At 39.9% G+C, this 21,683-nt stretch overlaps 1 protein-coding gene across 3 annotated transcripts in view; it reads right to left on the reverse strand.

Moving 5' to 3' along the window:
• Positions 1 to 21,683, reverse strand: part of LOC116320508 (zinc finger protein GLI2-like) — a 94,823-nt gene that overhangs the window by 15,200 nt on the left and 57,940 nt on the right. For all 3 annotated transcript variants that reach the window (XM_039606244.1, XM_039606243.1, XM_039606245.1), the window contains 5 exons: positions 15,258 to 15,460; positions 12,752 to 12,934; positions 3,136 to 3,337; positions 2,524 to 2,716; positions 259 to 369 (listed from right to left, as the gene is read on the reverse strand). In XM_039606244.1, coding sequence (XP_039462178.1) covers positions 259 to 369; positions 2,524 to 2,716; positions 3,136 to 3,337; positions 12,752 to 12,934; positions 15,258 to 15,460 — 892 coding nt within the window. The remainder of the gene's footprint in view (positions 1 to 258; positions 370 to 2,523; positions 2,717 to 3,135; positions 3,338 to 12,751; positions 12,935 to 15,257; positions 15,461 to 21,683) is intronic.

The raw sequence follows: 21,683 nt of genomic DNA on the forward strand, positions 1-21,683 counted from the left end.
CCCCATTTGTAATGAATGGCGCCAAAGTTTCTTTCAAAATTAAGTCCCGTCTTTCCACACAATGCCTCTTTCCAAAGAGCCTTCACTCCTGAAACTACGTCCAGACTTTCCGAAATATTCTCACATTTTTTGTGCTGTTGAGCAAATTGTTATCTATTTACAGTTCAAGTCTCGGTTAACTCAAAGGTCATTTTACTCCATATAACCCTGAAGCAAACTTAAAGCAGTAAAACACAGTTTTCTCTTATTCTTTCATACCGGTGAACAGGGAGACGATGGCCTCAGTCCCTCTGCTTCAGGCTTGACCTTTGACCTTTTGGTGTTCATGGGGTCAACTGTGCTGCTGACGGCCGAGTCACCCCCGTGGTTCTGAGGAGGGGAAAGATTCAGGATCAGACACCTTAAGATGTTATGCAAGAACATCTAGAACTGATTTAAGTGAATTGAAGTAAAAAATCCTGTTACTCCTGCACGATAATCATATTTTTACAGGAGGGTTACTGTAACCTAAAGTTCAAAATGTAGGGAAGCCCGTGGAGGACAATATTACATTTTTGAGTGATTTATCTACTGCTCTCCTTCTGTTTGTGTGTATATTTATTGTTATTTACTTATTTATTTTTTGCTTGTTTTAATATGTAAGTAATTTTCTTACTTTCTAACTTAATACTTTTTCTTACTGTATTTATTTATTGTTTTTATGCTGCTTTATGTGTGATACTGGGTTATATAAATAACACTAACTTACTTTAAATGCAATATGGTGTCACCCTGTGGAGTAGATTTAAAAATATAAATGAAATAGTGATACTACTACTACTACTAATAATAATAATAATAACAACAACCAGCAACCAAGACAAAACCCCACTAGAACAAAAATAAAAATAAACAAACATTTCTATATTTATCACAGAGTAATTCATATTCTCAGCTGAAAAAGGCCTCTAAAAAGGGCAAATACAATTCAAAATATAACACAAGGCAAATCACCTGCCCCTGTTCCCTCCTGCAGGATCTACACGATGCCCTTCCTAACCTCTCACACAAACATCTGTAATCTGAGCCTGACCCCGAGATTAGACGACGAGATTAGACAGAGAAACCAAGTGTGGGAGTAGAGAAATGATGGGTTACCCCCAAGAGTTTACCTCTGAGGGGGACACTGCGCACAGCGAGCATGTGCGGAGGCTGACACCGCAAATCAAAACACTGCGAGCGCCGTGACCCGGTGAGCGAGCGAGGGCGGTATGATGACAAACAAAATCTACAGTGAGCACAAACAGCTGGAAACCGGAGCTGCAAAATTCAGGGTTTGGCTAAACAGTTGTTTCAGCAGCTGGCATGGAGAAAAATACCTGGGGAACAAAAAGGGGGGAATTTCCTGCAACCGCACAGAAATCAGAGGCTTCAATCATCCAGAAAGTTTCAAGTACACAAAAGTCTGTCAGCTTACAGCTGTCTTAAACTTATATTATTTTCTCTGTTTATTTAAAATCAAACCAGACAAAACTGTCTTTCGTTTGAAGAACTTTAAGTACTGTTTCAAATATAAGAGGCAGATGTTTACAGTCTTGTTTTTTAAAACAGCAAAAGAAATAAAAATGTATAAGAAAACTACAATATCCAGTAATGACAGTATTCAGATGTCGGTGTGTATATGACTTCCACCTAAACAGCAGTCATACTGTAAGAATAAACATTTTACTTCTGCTTAGTCAAAATAGAAAATTAACAACAGCCTTATAAGAACGTTTCAACAAAGCTGATGTTACTGAACCAGTGAAAATGTGCTTAAAAATGACTTTTATAGAAGGAAAATGCAGCGACTACCAGAAACTCTGAGTAAAAAAATTTAAAAATAATAATCCTTACTAGCAACAACTAAGAAGAGAAAAATGTGTAGCCCCTGAGCATTACATAGTAAAAAGAAAATCAACAAAAAATAGATAAAATTGGATTATTAATTCTGAAAAATGAATCCAGAACCAGGTCCTGTGTGACAGGTTAAACAAAAAAGAACAAGTAGGGCTTTTTTAGCAAAAAAAATATATATATATGTGTAAAAAAATCTTTAAAAAGCATTTTGTCTTTAAAAGAGGTGGAAAACCAAAAGCTCTCATTCACTTTAAGATTATTTGAACTTGTTTCTAACAGAAACTGCTGCTAAATTCTGTCCAAATCAATATGACAGCATCTTCTACAGTCTTCATATATTTATACGTGTCTATGGAAAATATATTGAAAGGGAAAAAAACTGAATCACATTTATGGGAAAAAAATTTTGACTCATTTCTCAGCTTTGAGCATTCCTCAGAAATGTGAATGTGTTTAATTTTAGTCACAAACCAGTTAAACAATCCTTTAGCACAAACTCTTCTTTCATTTCTGTGAATTCGTTTTTTCTCCTGTACTGGAGAGGACATGACAGAGCACACAGGAAAGCAGGACGGCGAGGGGCAATGAAATGGAGAAAATGATGCGAAGTGGAATCAAACTCTTGCCCCTTTATATATTTTATACCTTGGATACCAGGTCGCTGTTTTGGGTGGAGGCGGGCAGCGAGCAGAGGCCGAGGGCCCCCTGGCGGGTGGCGAAGGTGGGCGGCGGCTGGATGAGGGGCGGAGTGTGGCCGAAGGCGCTGAGGCCTCGCTGCTGGGAGAGGAGCTGCTGGTAGGCCATGGGATTGATGGGGTGAGGGAAGGGGAAGGACGGGCTGCAAGAGGAAAAACAGATTTTTGTATAAAAGAGAATCTCAGCGCTAAACATAAAACTTGATACTTATATTTACAATGAATAAATTAAACTTTGGTTTACTGTGCAGTTAACCTTCATTCTTTAATTATTTGAGGAAATCAAATTAAAAACGAAAATCAGAAAGAAAGAAGAAAAAACTTTGTGGCTTTTTCCGTCTGCAACATATCAACCAATCAGGAGAGAGAGTGAGAGATAATCAGACACCTGAGCTGATTAAACCTGTTCAGTCTGTGAAGGCGATCAAACTCTGCAAGGGTTCAGTGATTGAGATAAAGAATCAAAACTTGTCTCATGAGAAGATTTAAGTTCAGTGGATCTGCACCTTTGAGTGACAGGTCCAGGTGTTACGTTATCTGACATCAGTGTGGGTGCGGATACCTGAGCCCGCCGACCGACAGGTGTCCGTAGGAGCTGCTGGCGGCCGAGCTGGAGCGTGAATTGTTGATGTATGCCACCAGGGAGTTGGGCGAGGTGCGGATCATCGTCTGGAGGTCGATGCTGGCGTCGGACAGCGGCGAGATAGACAGCGCCCTTTTCCTGCTGAGCCGCGGCGTCAGTCTGGGGCTTGAGAACCGCGACACTGTGGATGACACACAGGTGGGTGAACAGGTGATATTATCCATCACACTGGTAACATGTAGGTTAGCAGTGAGAGGAGTCTAAAGGAAAGACTCTTAAATCTAACGAGTCACTCTCCACCTGAATGCAGTCTACTTAGAATCAGCCTGTGTCTGCTGTTTGTGCTATTTTGGGGTGGAGGCATTAAAGCGGTGAGGGTGGAAGTGCATGCTTGCTGTGATGGATGCTGCTGCAGCATCGCTGTGACACCCAAAACCCCGCGGACTCACAACAGCCCTATCAATAAGTGCTCACAGCGAATATAGTAAACTATCTGTTCCACTGACGCAAACAGAGCCTGGCAGATATTACTGTAGATATCAGACAATAAAGTCAAGCCTCAAAGATGCAGGAATTGCACTGTAGAAGCAATCTTCTGGAATAAGTGACCTACATCCGACTGGATCTGTCCCACTGACACAAATTTTAAATGGAGAAGGGTCGAGGGGGTTAGTTGTTGTTTGATTGCACAACACTGAGAAGAATCACCATGTTTCCAGGGTATTTCGGTTTACAACTCCCTACTTTCCTAAAATAAGTAAAGAACACTTTGAGTGGAGGGAGAATTCAAATAGTTGCAGGTTGGGTTTCAGTTTGTCTTTACATAGGGAATAGAGTATAACAATGATGACACCTGGCTTTATTTGCATAACATTATATGAAAACTGTCTTTACTGTACAGTCTAAGTCAGCGGTCCCCAACCCCCGGGCCTCGGACCGGTACCGAGTCGTTTGGTACCGGGCTGCGAGAGTTGAGGCTCGGGTGTGAAATGTATGGTTTTCAGGGGTTTTATTGGTTTTTATCGTTATTTTTTAAAATCATTTTTATCATGAACTCGGTTTCACTGGGTCTTTTCCCGTGTGTTATGAATAAATCTTGTTTTTTTGGTACCGATACTGGTTTTATTTTGTTGTATTTATCCGCAACACCTGAAAGGCCAGTCCGTGAAAATATTGTCGGAGATAAACCGGTCCGCTAATGTCCACTAGGTGTGGGCTCCAAAAGTTAAAATGTCCAACTTTTTTAGTTCCAGCAGAAATAAATGTGTTTACAGCTTAATACAAAAAACATTTTTAGCCTATATAGTTAATTTCCCCTCATGACAACTATACGGGGGAATAATTTTTTTTTTATAATTCACCTATTTAAATTGCATTAAGGCATTATTAGAGGTCGTGCTGCCTTGACTGACAGGTGCTTTAGCTGCTAACTGTCTGCTAGGCTTCACCTCAGCTAATTGGAGTTCCTGAATGGACCTCTAGACCAAGTTTAAAAGGATTTGTTTAATTTGGTAATAAGTAAAATCAGATCATCAGCCTACAGTTACAGGTTGCGATCAGTTTGTTCCTTCTGGTGCACTTTTCGTATGATCATCTGACAGATAATATGGCCTATTGTGTAGTTATTGTACTAACAGACCATCCCTCCAGTTTTTGTAAAATTCTGATTTTATTTGGCTTTTAAATAGCAAGAATCAGCGTCTGTGTTAGCTGAACTTACCCTCTCATTCTGATATGCTCATTTCTGTCTTGAAAAAACCAACACAGAGACTAAAACACTGACACTGACCCTTCAGAACTTGAAGTTCAGAAGCCAAAGCTAGCATCACAATGGCTACTTCCATTATGATTTCGTTTTCTATCCACTCTATGATAGTTTGGGTTTAACAGAATTATGTCACTACAACAGCAGGAAGTGTTTTTCACCATCTGTGCTAAACTAATCACCTGTTGGCTGCATCAGGTGATCAGTTTGCAAAACTAATCTACCAAGAGTCACTCCAGTTCCTGTCAATGCCTTTAATCTAAAAACAGCTGTCATCACAATGGCACTCAATCAATTTGAGCGAATGGACAAAGGACCCCACATTTATTATGTCCATGTAGATAAGAAGCATCAGTAAATAATTTGTTTTTCTTACAAGGAAGCTAATATGCTAACAACAGGACTTAGTCCCTTGATGGCAAATTTAGAACTGTAGTTAAACCATAATTTACATGCATCTATATGAAACTGTTTGTTTGGTGGTTGAAAGGTGAATGCTGTTGCTCGGCTGATGTGTGTAATCTTTGGGTACCCAAAGTGCCTCATCCTACTGAGACATCCCTAATACTCACAGGCAGGTCATTTTACCATCTGTAAGGGGTTGTATTTTATACAAATGCACTGCAATGAAATGGGTCCTTAATGGGCTGCCATAAAGGTGAAAAATGAGGGAAACATATCCCCACCATCACAGCGTTAACATGTATTTGGTGCTGTTTAAACAGTAATCAATAAAACTGACTTCTGGGTGAATCAGAAAAATTAGGCAAATTTTTTTATCAATGTGTTTCTTGGTTGGATTCGGGAGAGTTTGACAGAGGTCAACATGTACCGGCTGTTTATTGTTTTAAAAAATTAACGTGAGAAGGGCTTAAATTACAGACAAATACATGTTTTTTTTCCCAAGTTTTCTTTTGGAGAAAAACCCTCATTTCAGTTCTCACAGGCCTTAGAGTGAAGCAGGGAATTAGCCTCCTCTGCAGCTCTCTGATCATTACATTTCACAACTTTAGTCTTTAGTCCAAACATGTGTCTGCATGAAATCCAATGCAGCTCTCACATCTGCCCACATGTGGCGACCTCATTAAGATTCAGACACGACCAATCAATCTTCCCACAATAATTCCTTGTAATTACTCCAGATAAACATCACCCAGTCCAGGTTGGACTTCACGATGCTAAATGAGGGCAATTTACAAAGAATTGATTTCAACTGCAAGGAAATGTATGCAGAACCATCTGATCGATCTCAGCTCTGACATGTAAATTCAGACAAGTAAACTCTTCTTCAAGCAGGGAAAACAGGCTCCAAACTTCCTTTTTCTTTAAGTTGTAACACTGGGAGGAATTACAGAACTCATTGCATGCTTTATTGTAATTTTTTTCCTAACCAGCTAGTCCAGAAGACAAGAAGAAGCACACTGACTGTATTTAGGTGTTATGGTTAAATAATAATGTTTAATGTGACATAAGTAAATAAACAGATTTTAAAAGATTCAACCTGAGACTATAGATATTTTTTTCCTATAAAGTCAGAGTGAGTCAATCCCCACAAACTGTATATAAAAGATGTAAGTAGCCACTATGATGTCAGCCATGTATTTCTGGCATGGTGAACCCTTAAAGTGAGCAGACTGAATAATCTCCATGTTGGGTTTCTGAGTCAGACCACATTCAGATGAAAGGATGAGATGAGAAGACGTTATGAGCTAATGCTGGTTGGTATAGCTTGGTTAGCAAGCTGCACCCATAAACTGTAACAGTGCATCACATAGATTAGCACAATTATTTGACAAATTACAGTATTAGCAATATTTATAATTAGCACTATTATCCTGAATGACATCTGTTACCGCTCATAAACTTTTTAATTATTTTTTTCCCTAAAAAATCTTGTGTCAGCGTCTCCCTCTCTGCAATCTTGGAATCTCTGAGCTCTGTCAATGAAATGGTGGTAAAGACCAACACAGTCGTACACTTGTGTCAAAAAGTGAGATTGAAACAACACCAAAGCAAATCAGCTGTCAGTAGGTGTGATGTTACATTTGGCCACTGTATGTGGGTGCAATAACAGCATGCATGAGCTATGAGTAAAGCGCAGCGACATCTTTTACTTCAAGTCTATGATTCTGCTCCTCAGCAGGCTTCCTGAAACTGGCCAGTCAGAAGAAAGCAGGCCTTTGGGGAGAGGGGGCATAAAGAGACAGGAACAAAAAAAATTGTGTGTTTATAGTTTATGGAGTCCTACAAGGTATTTACATAGAACTAATTACCAGGTATCTCTGTCTGTGCATTGCATTCATACAACTCAGAGATGCATTATTAGCTGATAATGTAGAGCTTTACCCTCTGGAATTGGATTTTAAAAAACAAGAAAACAGCCCAATGCTGAAGACAGTACTTCAAAATATGAGTTAACAAGCTCACGGGTGACATCATGGTGGGTATTACCATGTATAGAGCTAAGCCTCTGGGAAGATTCAAATACGTTTTCTGAAACCCTGGTAATGACTACAATGTGGCTGGTTAATCTGGTTTTAATCTGCAACATGTGCACTGACTCATATCTGTGGCTGTTTTTAGGCAAGTCTACATAGTGCACACAGCCATATCTGTTTGCTACTTATAAATAAATGAAAGCCTTAAAAGTTGCCCTTTATTTTTGCACATCAAATTACCAAATAATAACAGTGAAAGAAGCTGGTATCTTCCTCAAAGATGGGAACGTTTAAAAAATTTACATTTAAAGAAAGAGTTTATTCATGTTCTCAACAACTGAGCTAATTAAAGCACATTAAAGGATTGTATTGGACACCTGACACTAAATCCTGCCTGGAAAAGGGCTGTTAAGATAAATGTTAAAATCTGTCCTTGTTCCTTACAAAGAAACAGTTGAGGGGACTCCTGGACCACATCTGGTTCACTTCCTGTCACCAAGACTCAGAAACTAGAGGCTCTGACGTTGAGCTTTTCCTGCGACAGCGAGGAGCTCGGCAAGCAATTAATTCTGCTTTGTTTGCTTTCACTGCCGTCCTTATTAACGATGGGCCTCGGAGAGTCTTTCCAACTACGTCCTGCAGCATGTGTTATCTGTTTAAAGACTTGAGGAGCAGGAGGAGGAGGCATCTTTATGCTGGGACATATGGAATTTGAATGATGATCTAAAAAATCCACAGAAGAGGAAAAACATCAGCGCTCGATTCTCGAGGGATATCTTAGCTCTGGAGGTTTGTTACTGTTTGAGGGGCAGCCGGTGTTGCTGGATGCTAATTTGGACATTTAACCAGATGAAACTCAGATAAAGCTCAGGTTGATGCTGATGGTGGTGGTGGGGGTGAGATTTTCTTTTTTTTTTCCTACTGTTATCGGTGATGGCGGCAGCGGCTCGTATGACGCCGTTCAGGACTGGCAGCCATATTCATCTCTGTTACTTCCTCTCACCTCTGGGGAGATGTGTTTATTAATGTGCCACTTCCACTGATAAATGGACCAATGGAAAACCCCGGCTCGACTCGCTCGCTGCTGCCACTGCCGCCTCCCCCACTTCTCCATTGTGATTTATATTAGAAGCTGCTTTGGGGAGGGGGGGTGAAGTGTGTTGGTGAAACATTTTGGGAAGACGGGGGCTCTCAATTAAAGGAAAGTCATAAACTTTAGATAAAAATCAATAAACTGCTTACACTTTCGATTATTCTGGGGTCAAACTTTGACATAAGCACTTAAAAAAACTCACAAGGAGTCTGTCAACTATGACATCTGTTAATTTTAAATAAACATTTAAGCAAAAGTGACTAAATGATAGCCAAAAATATTTTCCTTATGTGGGCAATAAATATGAAGAAAACCAGTCAAAGATGCTTCCCAGATAGAAGTGAATGTTTGGCCCAGATGTGGCCCACATCTGCAGTTTTCTTTGGCCTTGAATGACTGCATAAACATGGGGTTAGCATGGCTGCCACAACGCAGCCAGAGGTCAAGGATGTTCTGTTTTTGAGAAACGACACTCGCCAGCGCCCCAAGTGCCAAAAGAAGCCCGGATTAGGCCCAGATGTGTCGGCTCTCTGGGTTAACTTTACATGATTGCACTTTGCACATCTCTCATTCTGGAGCTAATAAAAAGACACCAGACCATCGACCATGAAAACGTCTAACAGATGAGTAAATTCGATGCCTAAAAAAAAATTACCTTTTCTCATGAAAATAAAGATGTAATCGCTATAAAATAAAATCTCATGTTATGACTTTGCCAAGTTTCTATTCTTTCAACTGCAGCGTGAGACTGTTTTATTTGTAACAGAAAGTTTTTAAATCATTATAATATAAACAAGTCAAACTGAAGACAAAACTGATCTGATGGTGTGAAAGATTATCTTCAAAAACAACAAACTTTGAGGTTACTTATTCAACATGAAACTACCACAGATGGTGTCAAAGATAGACACGAGAGGAACTGTTCACCCACACACACACAAAAATGATTTAAAGATCTTAAAACAGAAATTAGTAGATCTGCTGCACGTGTTGAATATCTCCGCCTTGAATTTTTACTCAGCTTTAGCCAAAGTCCAAAAACAAACCAATCAAAACCTTCTGATGCCAAAAGCCTGGTAACAGATTTGCAGAAAACTAAATATTTGTAGGACTGAGTGCAACCACAGAAGATGACTATGAAGAAATCATCTTAGACAGCATTCCTGTTAGACAGATATCTGCTGTGTTGCTTCTTTTGAGTAGTTTTTCTCAAACATCACCAGCTTTCCTCCCCTCGTTTCTAAGAATGGAAATATTTCACTGCATTTGGCAGGTAGAGTGATCTTGCTGCTCCCTACTCACAGTTTCAGTGAATATCTTAACAATGACATTTTGGCGAGACGGAGCCAAACGTGCTTTCCGTTTGCTTTGGCCCCAGTGCCTGCACAGTGTTTCGGGACGGCTGGAAACTGAGTTATGACAGCTTTAGTGAGCGCGGCTGGCCGGCTTCACGCTGCTGGCAGCCTGCCTTAGCTCTCAGCAGCACAACTTTGGCCTCCGACACCATAACACAGCGAGCTCATTCACAAGCCTGTGGGGAAGAGTTTAACCCACGCTGACGGCTCGTTCAGCGGCTCAGCAGGCAACCGTTTCACTCACTGTAAAACTTGGGGTGAGGCCTAAAGTCACCAGTTATTTGTACATTATATATTGTATTTTTATATCTAATTTCAGACGTGCTCTATGTTTTCAGTGTCATTGTGGACCTCATAGATTGGTTGCAAGTTACAACCTGGAGTTCTCCTTTTCATTTTACAACCTCAGGATACTCCAGCAAGAAACCACATGTAAAGGTTTTAGAAATGCAAAGACCTAAAATTCCCACACAAATGTGTTGTTCTGTCCTTTAAGCTCATTACACTTCATTTATAGAGGATATGAGTACTGCAGGAAACATCACTGTGCCTTCTTCTGTGAGTTCAGACTTCCTGAGCTGCTTTGGAATTTACATATATTACTGTAAAGAAGAAGGGGAGAATGATTGTTCCAAGCAGACAGCAAATATATGCAGGAGTCACACAAGACCTGGTGACTTAAAGGTAGACTTTTAACATTAGTGTGTTTACTATGTTTCAAAATACTTTAAAATCCAAATCATCCAAAATTAATGAAAGACATCTATGTGTTGACGAGATATCAATTGGAAGCTAAACTGGTGACAATCTTTACTTTTATGTAAAACCAGTTAGTAGCACAAGATGTTGCAGCGAGTAAGTATAACCTTTACTTAACCAGGTAAGTCATGAAAAACACGAGGGCCTGAAGAATGTGTCCTTCAAAACCCTTTTGAGTAAAACGCGGTGGATGGTTAAAATGTGTAACTAGTGCTGTATAGAATATTACTAAAGGGTGTATGAACAGCTATGCAGCAATGAGAGATTATCCAATGTCAATGAAGGTCACCAACTTCGCCACATAGCTGTTGGAATTATCAGTCCCATCACTGAGGCAACAAATTAACAATAAATTAAAGCAACTTCCTCTGGAAAAGTAGCACACGTGACCGGGTTACCAAGGCAACCACTGGCCTGAGATAAGTACTGGAAACCAGCTGCCAGCTGAAAAGCAATGCATAAGCTTATTGCTTTGGTGAGTAGAGAGTAAGCTGCTTTTGTTTTGATTTTTATTTAAACTTTAATTGAAAGGGAACATGTGCAATATTAACACATGTTGCCTTTTGATGCATTGCTGCAAAGTTAGCTTAAAGCTAATTTATATGTGCAGTCCCTTGGCAGGTTACAAATGTTATCCATAATTGCACTTCAGATAAATCAATCTGAATCCATGAGTAGCATTGGAACAAGTGTTTGAGACTTTCCTGAAACCTAACATCAACTGCTTTCTCAAGGTTTGCTTATTTAGCATGTGCTAAATCTGTTTTTTTTCCAGAGGAACCTAATTCTCTCCCTGCTGTGTTTTTATATGAGTCTTGTGGTGCGCAGTAGTTATGTAAAGCACCTAGAAAAGCAAAGGTGAGTAAAGGATGAGCAGGAAGATGGCCATAAATATCCAACAACCCAGTTAGAAATTTACTGTATGAGAAACACTAACAGGAAATGTCACATCTGTGCAAGTGCAGAGGCGTTAAGCTGGCAGGTATTATCACAATGACTCAGACAGATGAAGTTTTCTGGTGTTCATCACCAGGACTTCCCCTCCACCATTAGTCTCACTCTCAGACACGGGTACCCTTTTAAGGTGCAGAGCAAAGCGCAGGATCAAAGCAGGCATCCATTACATTAAATATACCTACTGCAGCCAAATGTGCCCCACAGTGGAAATATCACAGCACCACAATAAGTCCTCCATGTTTACGGAAAAGTGCTGGTGGAGGCCCGGTGTGGAGGCAAGCCGCTCAGCACATGTCCAATACCTGAAGCCCTTCAGATGTTTGAAGATGTTTGACATGAAAAATGTACACAGGGCTTCTTTATTTATACACCTCTCCTGTGATCTCTGTTTCATCTCCAACGTGATACGAATTTCATCTCCCTAATCGGGGTCAAAGCAGCTCATTGGGTAGAGCCGGGTGGGCTGGTGGGAAAAGAGACCTTTCTACAGTCAGCTTTAGTCAGCTGGATGAACTGACTTTTTACGTGATACAGGAGTTGCCACCTGAAATAACGCTCACAACACAATAACACCCTAAATAACCTATAAAAACACATAAGATACACAGATACACTGCTTTTTATCAGTAGTATATACAACTCTTATAACCAGATTAGATAACTTGTGGTTTGTGATTCATCTCCCAAAGAAAAGACAAAACAACTAAGATAAACTTAACTGAAATGTTTGTTTTGTTTTTTCTATACAGGAATAGGAAAGTCAAAATCAACAATATGAAAAGCCAAAAGAGGTTCAAATGAAGGTTTTATTTTAACTTTAAAACTGTTTTCACAAATTTTACCATTTGCATATAGCATATGGTGGCGTGCATTGTCACTCACATCCTTGATATTTTAAAGCCCCTTTTCCTTTCCTTTTTTTGCTACCTGTTTAGGGCAAAAGGGCGAAGTTAAATAGAATGTATGGGTGCATCACTGCTGTAAAGCTGGACATTTTAACATGGCAGTCTATGGGGACTGACTCAGTTTTGGAGGCACCTTCCACTGGTAATGAGAGGAACTGCAGTTTCACATTTTTTCATTTACTGTCATCCTACTATGTCTGAACTTCTTAGCCTAAAAATCACAGGAAACCAGAAAACCAAAACTAGGGGCTTAGAGGGGTTAGGAAATGTTTCTTTGAAACTGCAGCTGGAAACCTTTCAAGTCAAATCTCAGAGGTACTCACCATCAATGGGAGCGATGTAGTCAGACAGGTGGGCCCCCGCCGTGGCCCCGGCCCCTTGCATGAGCAGCTCGCTATAGGGGCTCCGGTGGCTCGCCATTAGGTGATAATACTCAGCCGGACTGGCTCCAGGTGGAGGAGGAGGAAGTCCAAACAGCCCACGGTCTTTCAAATGCTCGTGGGCCACTGCAGGAGCAAGCAGAGGGTGCAAATGAGCAGGGGTAAAGAAAGCTATGAGAACAGGAAATTAGGACAGGGAGGATAGATGGATGCAGGGATGGAGTGAATGGCTAAACAGGAGGAGGGAGGGAAGGGGGAGAGGGGTAAATTCCTGGTGCCTCACACTGAGGGGATCTCTGAATGGTGCGAGGGGCCAGTGGGGTGGAGCTGGATCGCTGATGTGCAACAGCCCGTGTAGGTGCTCCCACCCACCAACCCCCCATTTCTTCAGTCACACAAGGAAAACAAGTCTTTATGGTGTTGGTGTATGTTAAGGTCAAAGACTCCGGAGTGTAAATATTAGTTCTGATTTACTGATTATTTTGATGGACAGTGGAGGAACTTTCACATCATGAGTTTATTTACCTAATTTCACTAATTTTTCTTCAGTTTTTAAGGTGGTTGCAGCCACTTAATTAATCTGCTAATTAATCTAGTTTGTTGATTTTAAAGGCAGCCTACAGCTACTTTATGATGCAAACTCAAGACGTGAATCGTATTGGTGTTAACATCTGCACATCGTAAGATCCTTTTAAATGTGTCAGCACCTCAAAGTCTGAGTTATGAATCTGGTTTTCTCCTCCACGTCCTCACATTGTGTCTTGCTCCCTTTTTTCAGGGTCTCTACCTCCTGCTCGAGTCCTAATCGATCTTTCAGACGACATCAGGCCTCTGGGCGTAAAAAAGAGCAGACGCCGTGCTCGTGCTGACTTCATAGCTGAAGTAGCTGCCCTTAATTCGCCCTCACAGGATCATATTTCCACCTTAAAAACTTCTGAATGATGACCAGAGAGCTAGTTAATCAGATGAAGCTGTGGGAAAAGAGACGCAGTGCAGGAAGAGAGCCGGCAGGTTAAAAACTGCAGAACCTCCAAAAAACAAAAAGATGCTTATTTAAACGAGCTCCAGTTGACTTTTTTTCACATATTAAAACTTTTTGTTGCCAAAGTGTCCTTTAACAGTGATGTGAAAATAACAGGAAGTCACATCTCCATGCTGAGGTGAATAAAGAGGTCACCTTAGGCTGGAAGCTAGCGGCCTTCATTTCCAAACTCAACACCTTGTCTTTCAACAATCTTTTTGCGTTCCCTCGCCATCTTTTCTCCTTTGGTGCAGCTTTATCAGGCGCGGCTGCTTATTTCACTTTAAAAGCTTTGCCACATTACCACTGACAGACTGTAAAAGAAGATTTATACCCCGTCCCACCACCGCGCTCCAATCTGTTATTGTAATTCAGCACTGAGGAAAGAGTTGTCATCACGTCCGGGTAGATTTTGAGGAGGGGTAGGGGGTTGTTGAGGGTTTGCCAGCACTGTTTTATCAATTTCAACTTAGTGTTTCTAAAAGGATCCTCTCAGTATCGATGTGGAAGGATGAGGAGGTCAAGGTTTCCCTGCAGAAAGACCCCAAAACATGTCACCAAACACTTCAAACCCAGACTGCCGACTGAGTCATAAGAAGTTCCTTCTAAAATCACAATATTACTTAACGATGCTCCAAAGAAGTTTTCAACCAGTGGAAATAAAACCATAAAGTGGTACCTGATAAATACAAAATATAACTAGCCTAACTTGCTTGGAGGTCATTTATTTTCTCCAATGGTTTCATATTTTAGGATTTATTCAATAGAATTTAAAATATCTACATTTTTGAAAAGGTTATGGCTCGGTTATGATACATTCAATTCGTATACTTTTATTCATATAGCTCCAGCTCACATCAAAAGTCACCTCAAGGCACTTGTATTGTAATGGTAAGAACCTGCAGTTTGGTTTCTTAGAAACACTTAGATTAGACAAGCTTCAGTTTAGCTGGGATTTGTTTTTGATTTTAGCTTAAAGACTAGTTAGAAATATTAAAATGGTTACATGTATGCATAATTAGAAGGAGACAAAGCGGATATCCTTCTCCAATACCTAATACTCTGCAGAGATCTTCCAATAACTGATTTGTCCAAAGCGTGAATGAATTATGAAAATGCACAATAAAAAACATTAACTGACTCGTATTGGTTTTGTCTGCCAGCTTGGGAAGATGGCAGTAAAATACAGTTATATAAAAGTAAATAAGGATTTTAAGGTCCTGAAGGTAAACTAAGCCAAAGATGGTAAAATGTCTAAATGATGTATAAAGCTTAAAAATCAATTGAAATAATGTTACATTTTACAACAATATAGGTTGAATTTGTCCCCTGAAAAATGATTGGACAATGTGGAAGAGTAAAAGAAGACAGATAAATAAATGTCTTTCTTTGTCTCACAGATAAAAAAGAGAAGATGGGTGAACTTACAGTCCGCTGGGCTGAGTCCTCGGGCCGCTGAGATCATGGATAGGGTGGGGCTGCTGTGCACAGAGCGCAGGTAGTGCTCCATATGAGGGCTGACATAGGGGTGAGGCGGGCTGAAGGGAGAGTCACCCGTGGCCACTGCAGCTGGCGAGAGGCGAATCAGGGAGATGTCGGAGATGACGGGGCTGCCAGCCAAACCTGCAGGGCTGGAACAGAGAAGACAAATTATATGCAAACTGCTGCATACTGCAGTTGATCTTTACACTTCTTTAACCCAATCAGCAACCAGCTCCAGAGGTTATGTTCACACTTTTGTAACAATGGAGCAAAGAGGAATTGGATATACAAACATAATACTTGTTAGCTTCCAGATTTAGGATCTCCCCCTTTAAAAGCTGCGTGCCATCAACATGAAGCACGCTTTGACATGACCACCTGATGCGCCCTCACACTCCACAAACTCCTGCGGTGACGATGAGTAATCCATCTGCGAACCCAATCCTCCCAGCATCCACCTCAGTGTGCACAGAGTGTTGAGAGTGATATCGCATCTAACGCGGTTCCTCTATCGAGCTTTTGATCTGGGAGAGTAGGAGGAAGGGGTGAGATCAGGGTCATGGGACGAGCAGACAGTGGGGGAGGAAGCGCTGCAAGGCGAGGAGAACAGCCTCTACAGATTACACTTGTGTCCACGGGGCCTTTTGTGGGTGTCTTTCACCTGTGTAAGGTTATCTGGAAGACGGCTGATTCTGTGGTTTTGGGAAGATGAGCCTGATAAAAGAATGCAAAGCTGACACCTTTGTCCTGAATCTGTGAACTTCAGAGTCACACAAATATATGCACAAAAGTATATTTGTACTAAATGTGAAGTAAGCAAGCTTTGAAAAACTGGAGATGTTCTCAGAGTTCTTCTGTCAGATTTACTTGTCACAGTCATTTCATCTCAGACTGACACCATGAGGTTCAGATCAGGGCACGATTTTTGGATTGCATGTCTGTACTTGGTTTTACACATGCCATACACTGCTTTTGCATTTGGTTTTAGACAAGCTTCCACTTTGTCTTTGATTTAAGATACGTTTCAGACTTTGTAATGCCGTGTTTTATTCTTGATTTCATATTTAGGTGTTAACTTGGCTTCGGACTGCTTTGTGCATAGTTTAGACTGTTTTTGACATTATTTGAGGTTTTTTCACTCTCACTGTTGCCTTGTCTTTGGTCTTAGTTTCATACATTTTTGACTAGATTCATTCTAATTTGGACTTTGTTTTACACTGCGGTTGGAACTTGGCTTTAGATCAGGTGTTGGACTAATTTGTTTACCTTATTTTATTCTTCCTTTTTATATGATTTCTAACATGGCTTTGCACTTCATTTTGAACCTCTTGCACATGGTTTTGGATTACATTCTGACTTTTACTTTAGATTTTTCAGCTCACCTTTGGGCCATTTGGGACTTTGGAGATTTCTGCTGGGTTTGGCTAAAACAGCTGGATTTTCAGCTGTTTTAGACTAGTTTCTTGACGTGTCTTTGGTCCTCACATGTTTTTAGCCTGGTTTTGCTCCAGTTTAGAGTTGGGTTTTAGACTCATTTTAGAGTTGGTTATCTTATAATTTTATTTTTGACTTTGTATTTGGTTTAGGGCTTGACTGCAGATTTAGTTTTGAACTTCTTGGTTTTAGGACTGGCTTTTGGCTTGATTTCACTTTATTCTTCACTTTGTCTTTGGTTTGTGACTCAGGTTTGGGCTCATTAGAATTTCACTGGTTCTGGAGCATTTTGGATAAGTTGGAGCAAAAGTTGTATGGATTTGTTGATGCAGAACTGCCTCAAACAATCAGAAAGCAGTACTCACTGGATGTACTTCCAGTTCTGTCAGTACATGTATAGCTCTGTAACAGGCTTCATTGTGTTGAGTTGCCAGGCTTTTTTCTCTGGTAGGTGTGGCTGCTCCTGGTCTATGTCCCCAGTGATAGTATTAAACATATCTATAAAATAAAATACACCAGGTTTCCAAAGAGCTTGGAAGTCCAGAGGGGCTTTGTCAAAGTGGCAAAAACCAATGAGTAATTCAAGAGAAAGAGAGAGTTCATAGTTTGAAGGTGCACTTTTTGATTAAACCATAGTATGTGTTTAGAAAAAATAGAAATTTTATCCTGAAAGCCAATGGTTAATGGAGAACATGATGCAGGAAGAGAAAATAAAAGTTCTATCATCAAGCATTAATTGAACTAAAATGTGCTGATCTCATGTTTCACCACGACAGCGGAATTTCAAAGAGTCGCTGCCAAAGTCAATCATCGGTGTCAGCAAAAACCTCTCGTGAAGGAGGAAAGTTTCTCAGCTAGATGAAAAGAATGCTTTTATTTCTTATTAACCACAGGCTTGAAAAACCTTTCGGGGTTTTGACCAATTTCAAAGTTAGAAATGTCAATAAAACTACTGAACATTTAATCAAAATGAAAAAGTTCTTATCATCATTCATTCAAGTAGTTTGAATCTGAACCCACAGCTGATGTTTCAGTCAGTCATCTCCACATCTGTGTGACGACCTCTGCTTAACGTTCACCAAATCTTTTCTATGTCTCACCTGGCTGCTTCATTAAAAATACACTCTCTCCCTTGTCCGTCCATCCAACAAAGACTCGACTGCCTCACAGCCAGAGCGTTGGATTGCATCACGACTGAGGCAATGTTTTTCTGTCTCCCCATGCACACGATAAAGATCTGATTTTCCACCCAAAAACATAATCATCCCCTCGGTCAGTTTGAAATATTAACACTCTCGTCATGTAACAGCCTGAGGCCTGTCTGTCTTTGAATCCAGCCTAAGTTGGGTTGTTTACCGTGATAACAAGCTCCTCCAACAATCACAGTCTGAATCAGATGAGAATATAAATATTTCTCTCTTTAAATCTAACCTGAAAGCGTTGTTTAAGCACACTAAGAGCTAGTCATGTAATATTCAGATGTTCAGAAGGTGCCGGCAGGCTGCAGGTTGAGCACAATGCTCGACCTTCGAAGCGTGTCCTGGTTTGGCGCCATGCAGCAGGCTGAGACAGGAAGGAGCCGTCCGGGAGAGGCGGAAATAGATGGTGGTTACAAAGAGGATCCCTGTCTTCTGTCTCTGGAGAAAAAAATGTAATCTTATGGTATACATCTCAGTTCTTCAAATTATAATGAGCACAATTTGTTTTGTGCATCGGGAGACTTTTTTCCATCTACTGTTACTTCTTTTACAGCTGCTTTTCTATCTGCAAGCATTCAAATCTGATCTAATGCAACTTAAATGTACAACACACATTTCTGAACTTTGAAAAGTTTTTACATCACTGCATGCAATGAAGCGGCAACTTCTTTTACTGAAAAATGCAGCACCGCAAAGAAATGCAGTTCCTCTAATGGCCACTTGAAAGCGACTTTAAAGGTAAGTCAGTGCTCACAGACTCCCATATTAAAATGTTAAATTTCACAGTAGAAGCAATCACGCCATTAACTGCAGGCAAAATACACTGCAGTGTTATTTTAACCTGGCAAAGTTCATAAAATTGACTTTTATGTCTGATGATTTCTGATACTGTTTTTGCAAATCTAATGCTTTCCATGTAAAAATAATCTAATTTTAATTTTAGCACAAATTTATGACTTTAACTTGAAATTCTGAATGTTTTTCTCTGAATATCACCCCTTCTGCTCTCTTTTTAGCCTACAGTGCACTATTATGCATTATTATACACATTAATCTTTAACTAGCTAAAGAACAGAAGTATAGCAGGATGTAGGACACAGTGCAACCAGCATGTTTTTCTTATCAACAAAGACTTCAGGTCCATTTAATTGCTCTCTTAGAGGAAATCTACCAACCACTTCTTTTACTGGACAACGGCAGATTCAAAAGGCCGTTCCATATCAGCAGCAGCCATCTTGGTTGTTTTTTAGGCCTACTCTATATTAGATAAACGGCTGTGATTGGCCTGGTTTGAACAAGAGGAGGGCCAGAGGCATTCTGCACATAAGCTCTTGGATTCGTCTGGTTCCCAAGTTGTTAGTGCTGCTGATGGATCATGAAGTTAGACAATAAAAAACAGCCGAGCCGTGATTGTTCCTGTGTTTTACAAAGCTTTTAAACTGGAGGTAACAGACTGGCAGACAGACTCTGAAACAGCAGTTTCACTGAGTTGATCTCTAATGCTATTATGACTTAATTCTACTTGATTTTTCGCAGTTAAACCTCTACATGAACAGCATACCTTCATATCTTGTCTTTTGGTCCTCAAAAACTCGTGTGCAGTAAAAGTTGCATCTGAGCTATATGGACTCTTCTGCATCCTTCTGTTTATTTTTGTTTTATTTGTGAGTGTGTGCGTGCACATATACATGGACGACACCAGAGATGAATTACAGTGTGACAGTGACTCTCGTCTCTGGTGTCGGGCCCGGCGAGCTCTCTGATTTAGATAAATCACGCCGTGCAGCAGTGCGCCACTGAATAAACTTCCACTGTAGGTTTATGAGTCTGCTGCGTGAAGCAGACCTCTCAAACTTAACAGGCAACAACGCCCCCTCCACCTCCTCCACCATCGCCAACCTGAAACCCCCAAACGCCTCATGCAGTAAAAGAAATGACCTAGATACAAACAAACAGAAGATGGGGCTGCAAATCAGGGCCTGCTTCAGAAGTCAATTCATCATTTCATCCTCAGTTTGTTTTCTCTTTAAAGCTTTGATGAGATTTATTTTATTTATGAGCGTCACTAAAAACCAAATTTTAATGAAGTATGGATAAGTTTAGAAATTCAGTCTACACACTGATGTGTAGAAGTTGTTTTTATTGTTAAATAACATCTTTCTGGATGTCTTTCTATTAAATATTAATATAAAACTGTGTTTTCCATTTGACATGTCAGGCAATGACAAAAAAATCCATATTAACAAGCAGATGTAAGCCTAGCTTTAAATTGAAATTGAAAAAAAAAACTTTGAGAAGGTTTTTTCTGAGCTGAAAAATTGTATGGACAGAGGTACTGTTTTGACATGAACATTGTTTTCATTTTTGTCATATACCTGTGAAACTGTGTGTCTCTTAGGTATCTGTTAGTTATGGTGTGCCACAGGAGTCTGTTTCTGGGCCACATTTATTTTCTTTATATATGTTGTGCTTTCAAGTAATTTGAGTTACTGCTGAAGACACACTGATATACTATGGGCTCAAATTGTGGTTATAAATATTTTGTACTTGTAAATAAAATGCTTAGTTGTGAACTGAGTTTTGTAACCTTGTAAACCAAAATATGTGAAAATTTTATGTTTGCGCATCTATAGATGAGAATTTGTGTGTGTGTAAAAAAGTTTGTGAAAAATATTTGCACAACTTAAAAATTTTTTTTGTTAAGGTCTGGTTACAGACACAAAGCAAAAAAACTACTCTGCGCTCAACTTCCCTGGCTGTGTGTGAGTTTCAACTTACAAGTACAAATTTTGACCCAATTTTTCTTCCTTTCAGCTGATTGGTCAATGTCATGTCAATCACAAATTTGACAAATTTACAAAACTCAGTTCATAACTACGCATTTGATTTACAAGTACAAAATATTTATGACCACAATTTGAGCCCATAATATACTCACTCTTTAGATCATCTCACACTCTAAGTGGCTGCCTTCATGAAGTTCTAAGCTGGATGGACAGTATTTTTTTTCCAAATGAACAGACTGAATCAGCAAAATGAAATAAGTCACCTGAAACTAGCTGAAACTTGCTAAAAAATACTGGGTTTAACTACTAATTACAAACTGTTATCTCAGATGGTGAAAGGTTTTCAACAAGTATCTGTTGGAACAACGGTACTACTAGCTCAGCAAAAAGCAGGCTATTACCTCACTACAACTGATCATAAATGAAGGGTAAAAAATCTGAGTCAAAATTTTAACACAAACATACTGTTAGCTCATCAGGAAGACACTAAAAGCAACAGGAAGCATTTAGCTTAATTTAACACAAAGTCCATGACTCATGAGCTGCTGTAACTCCTAGCTTATCTTTTTCCAGTGTAGGTATAGAAGTGAAATTTCTTGTTGGGTTTAGCATCTACAGACACAAAGGCATCTAAAAAAAAAAAAATCTAATCGAACAGAACTGAGATGCTGGGCTTTTAACCAGGACAGAAAGAACTGAGTTTAGTATTTTACAACACTGTCATTACTCTCCATTACTGCAGAAAAAATCTATTAACGAATGTCTTAGAACAAGAATTCTGTTCTTTTTTTCCATGTTGTCTGAGATCAATTTCCCCTTCTTTTACTTTTACTCCCCTGAAGAAGGCTTTTCATCTGTCCAGTCTCATAAATACTGATGCATGTCCATAAAGTGGAGATTTTCTTCATTTAAACAGGAAAAAATTCCCATCTTTAGCCTGGATGGTCTGGAGA

Source organism: Oreochromis aureus, linkage group 23 (assembly GCF_013358895.1).
Source record: "Oreochromis aureus strain Israel breed Guangdong linkage group 23, ZZ_aureus, whole genome shotgun sequence".
Taxonomy (NCBI): domain Eukaryota; kingdom Metazoa; phylum Chordata; class Actinopteri; order Cichliformes; family Cichlidae; genus Oreochromis; species Oreochromis aureus.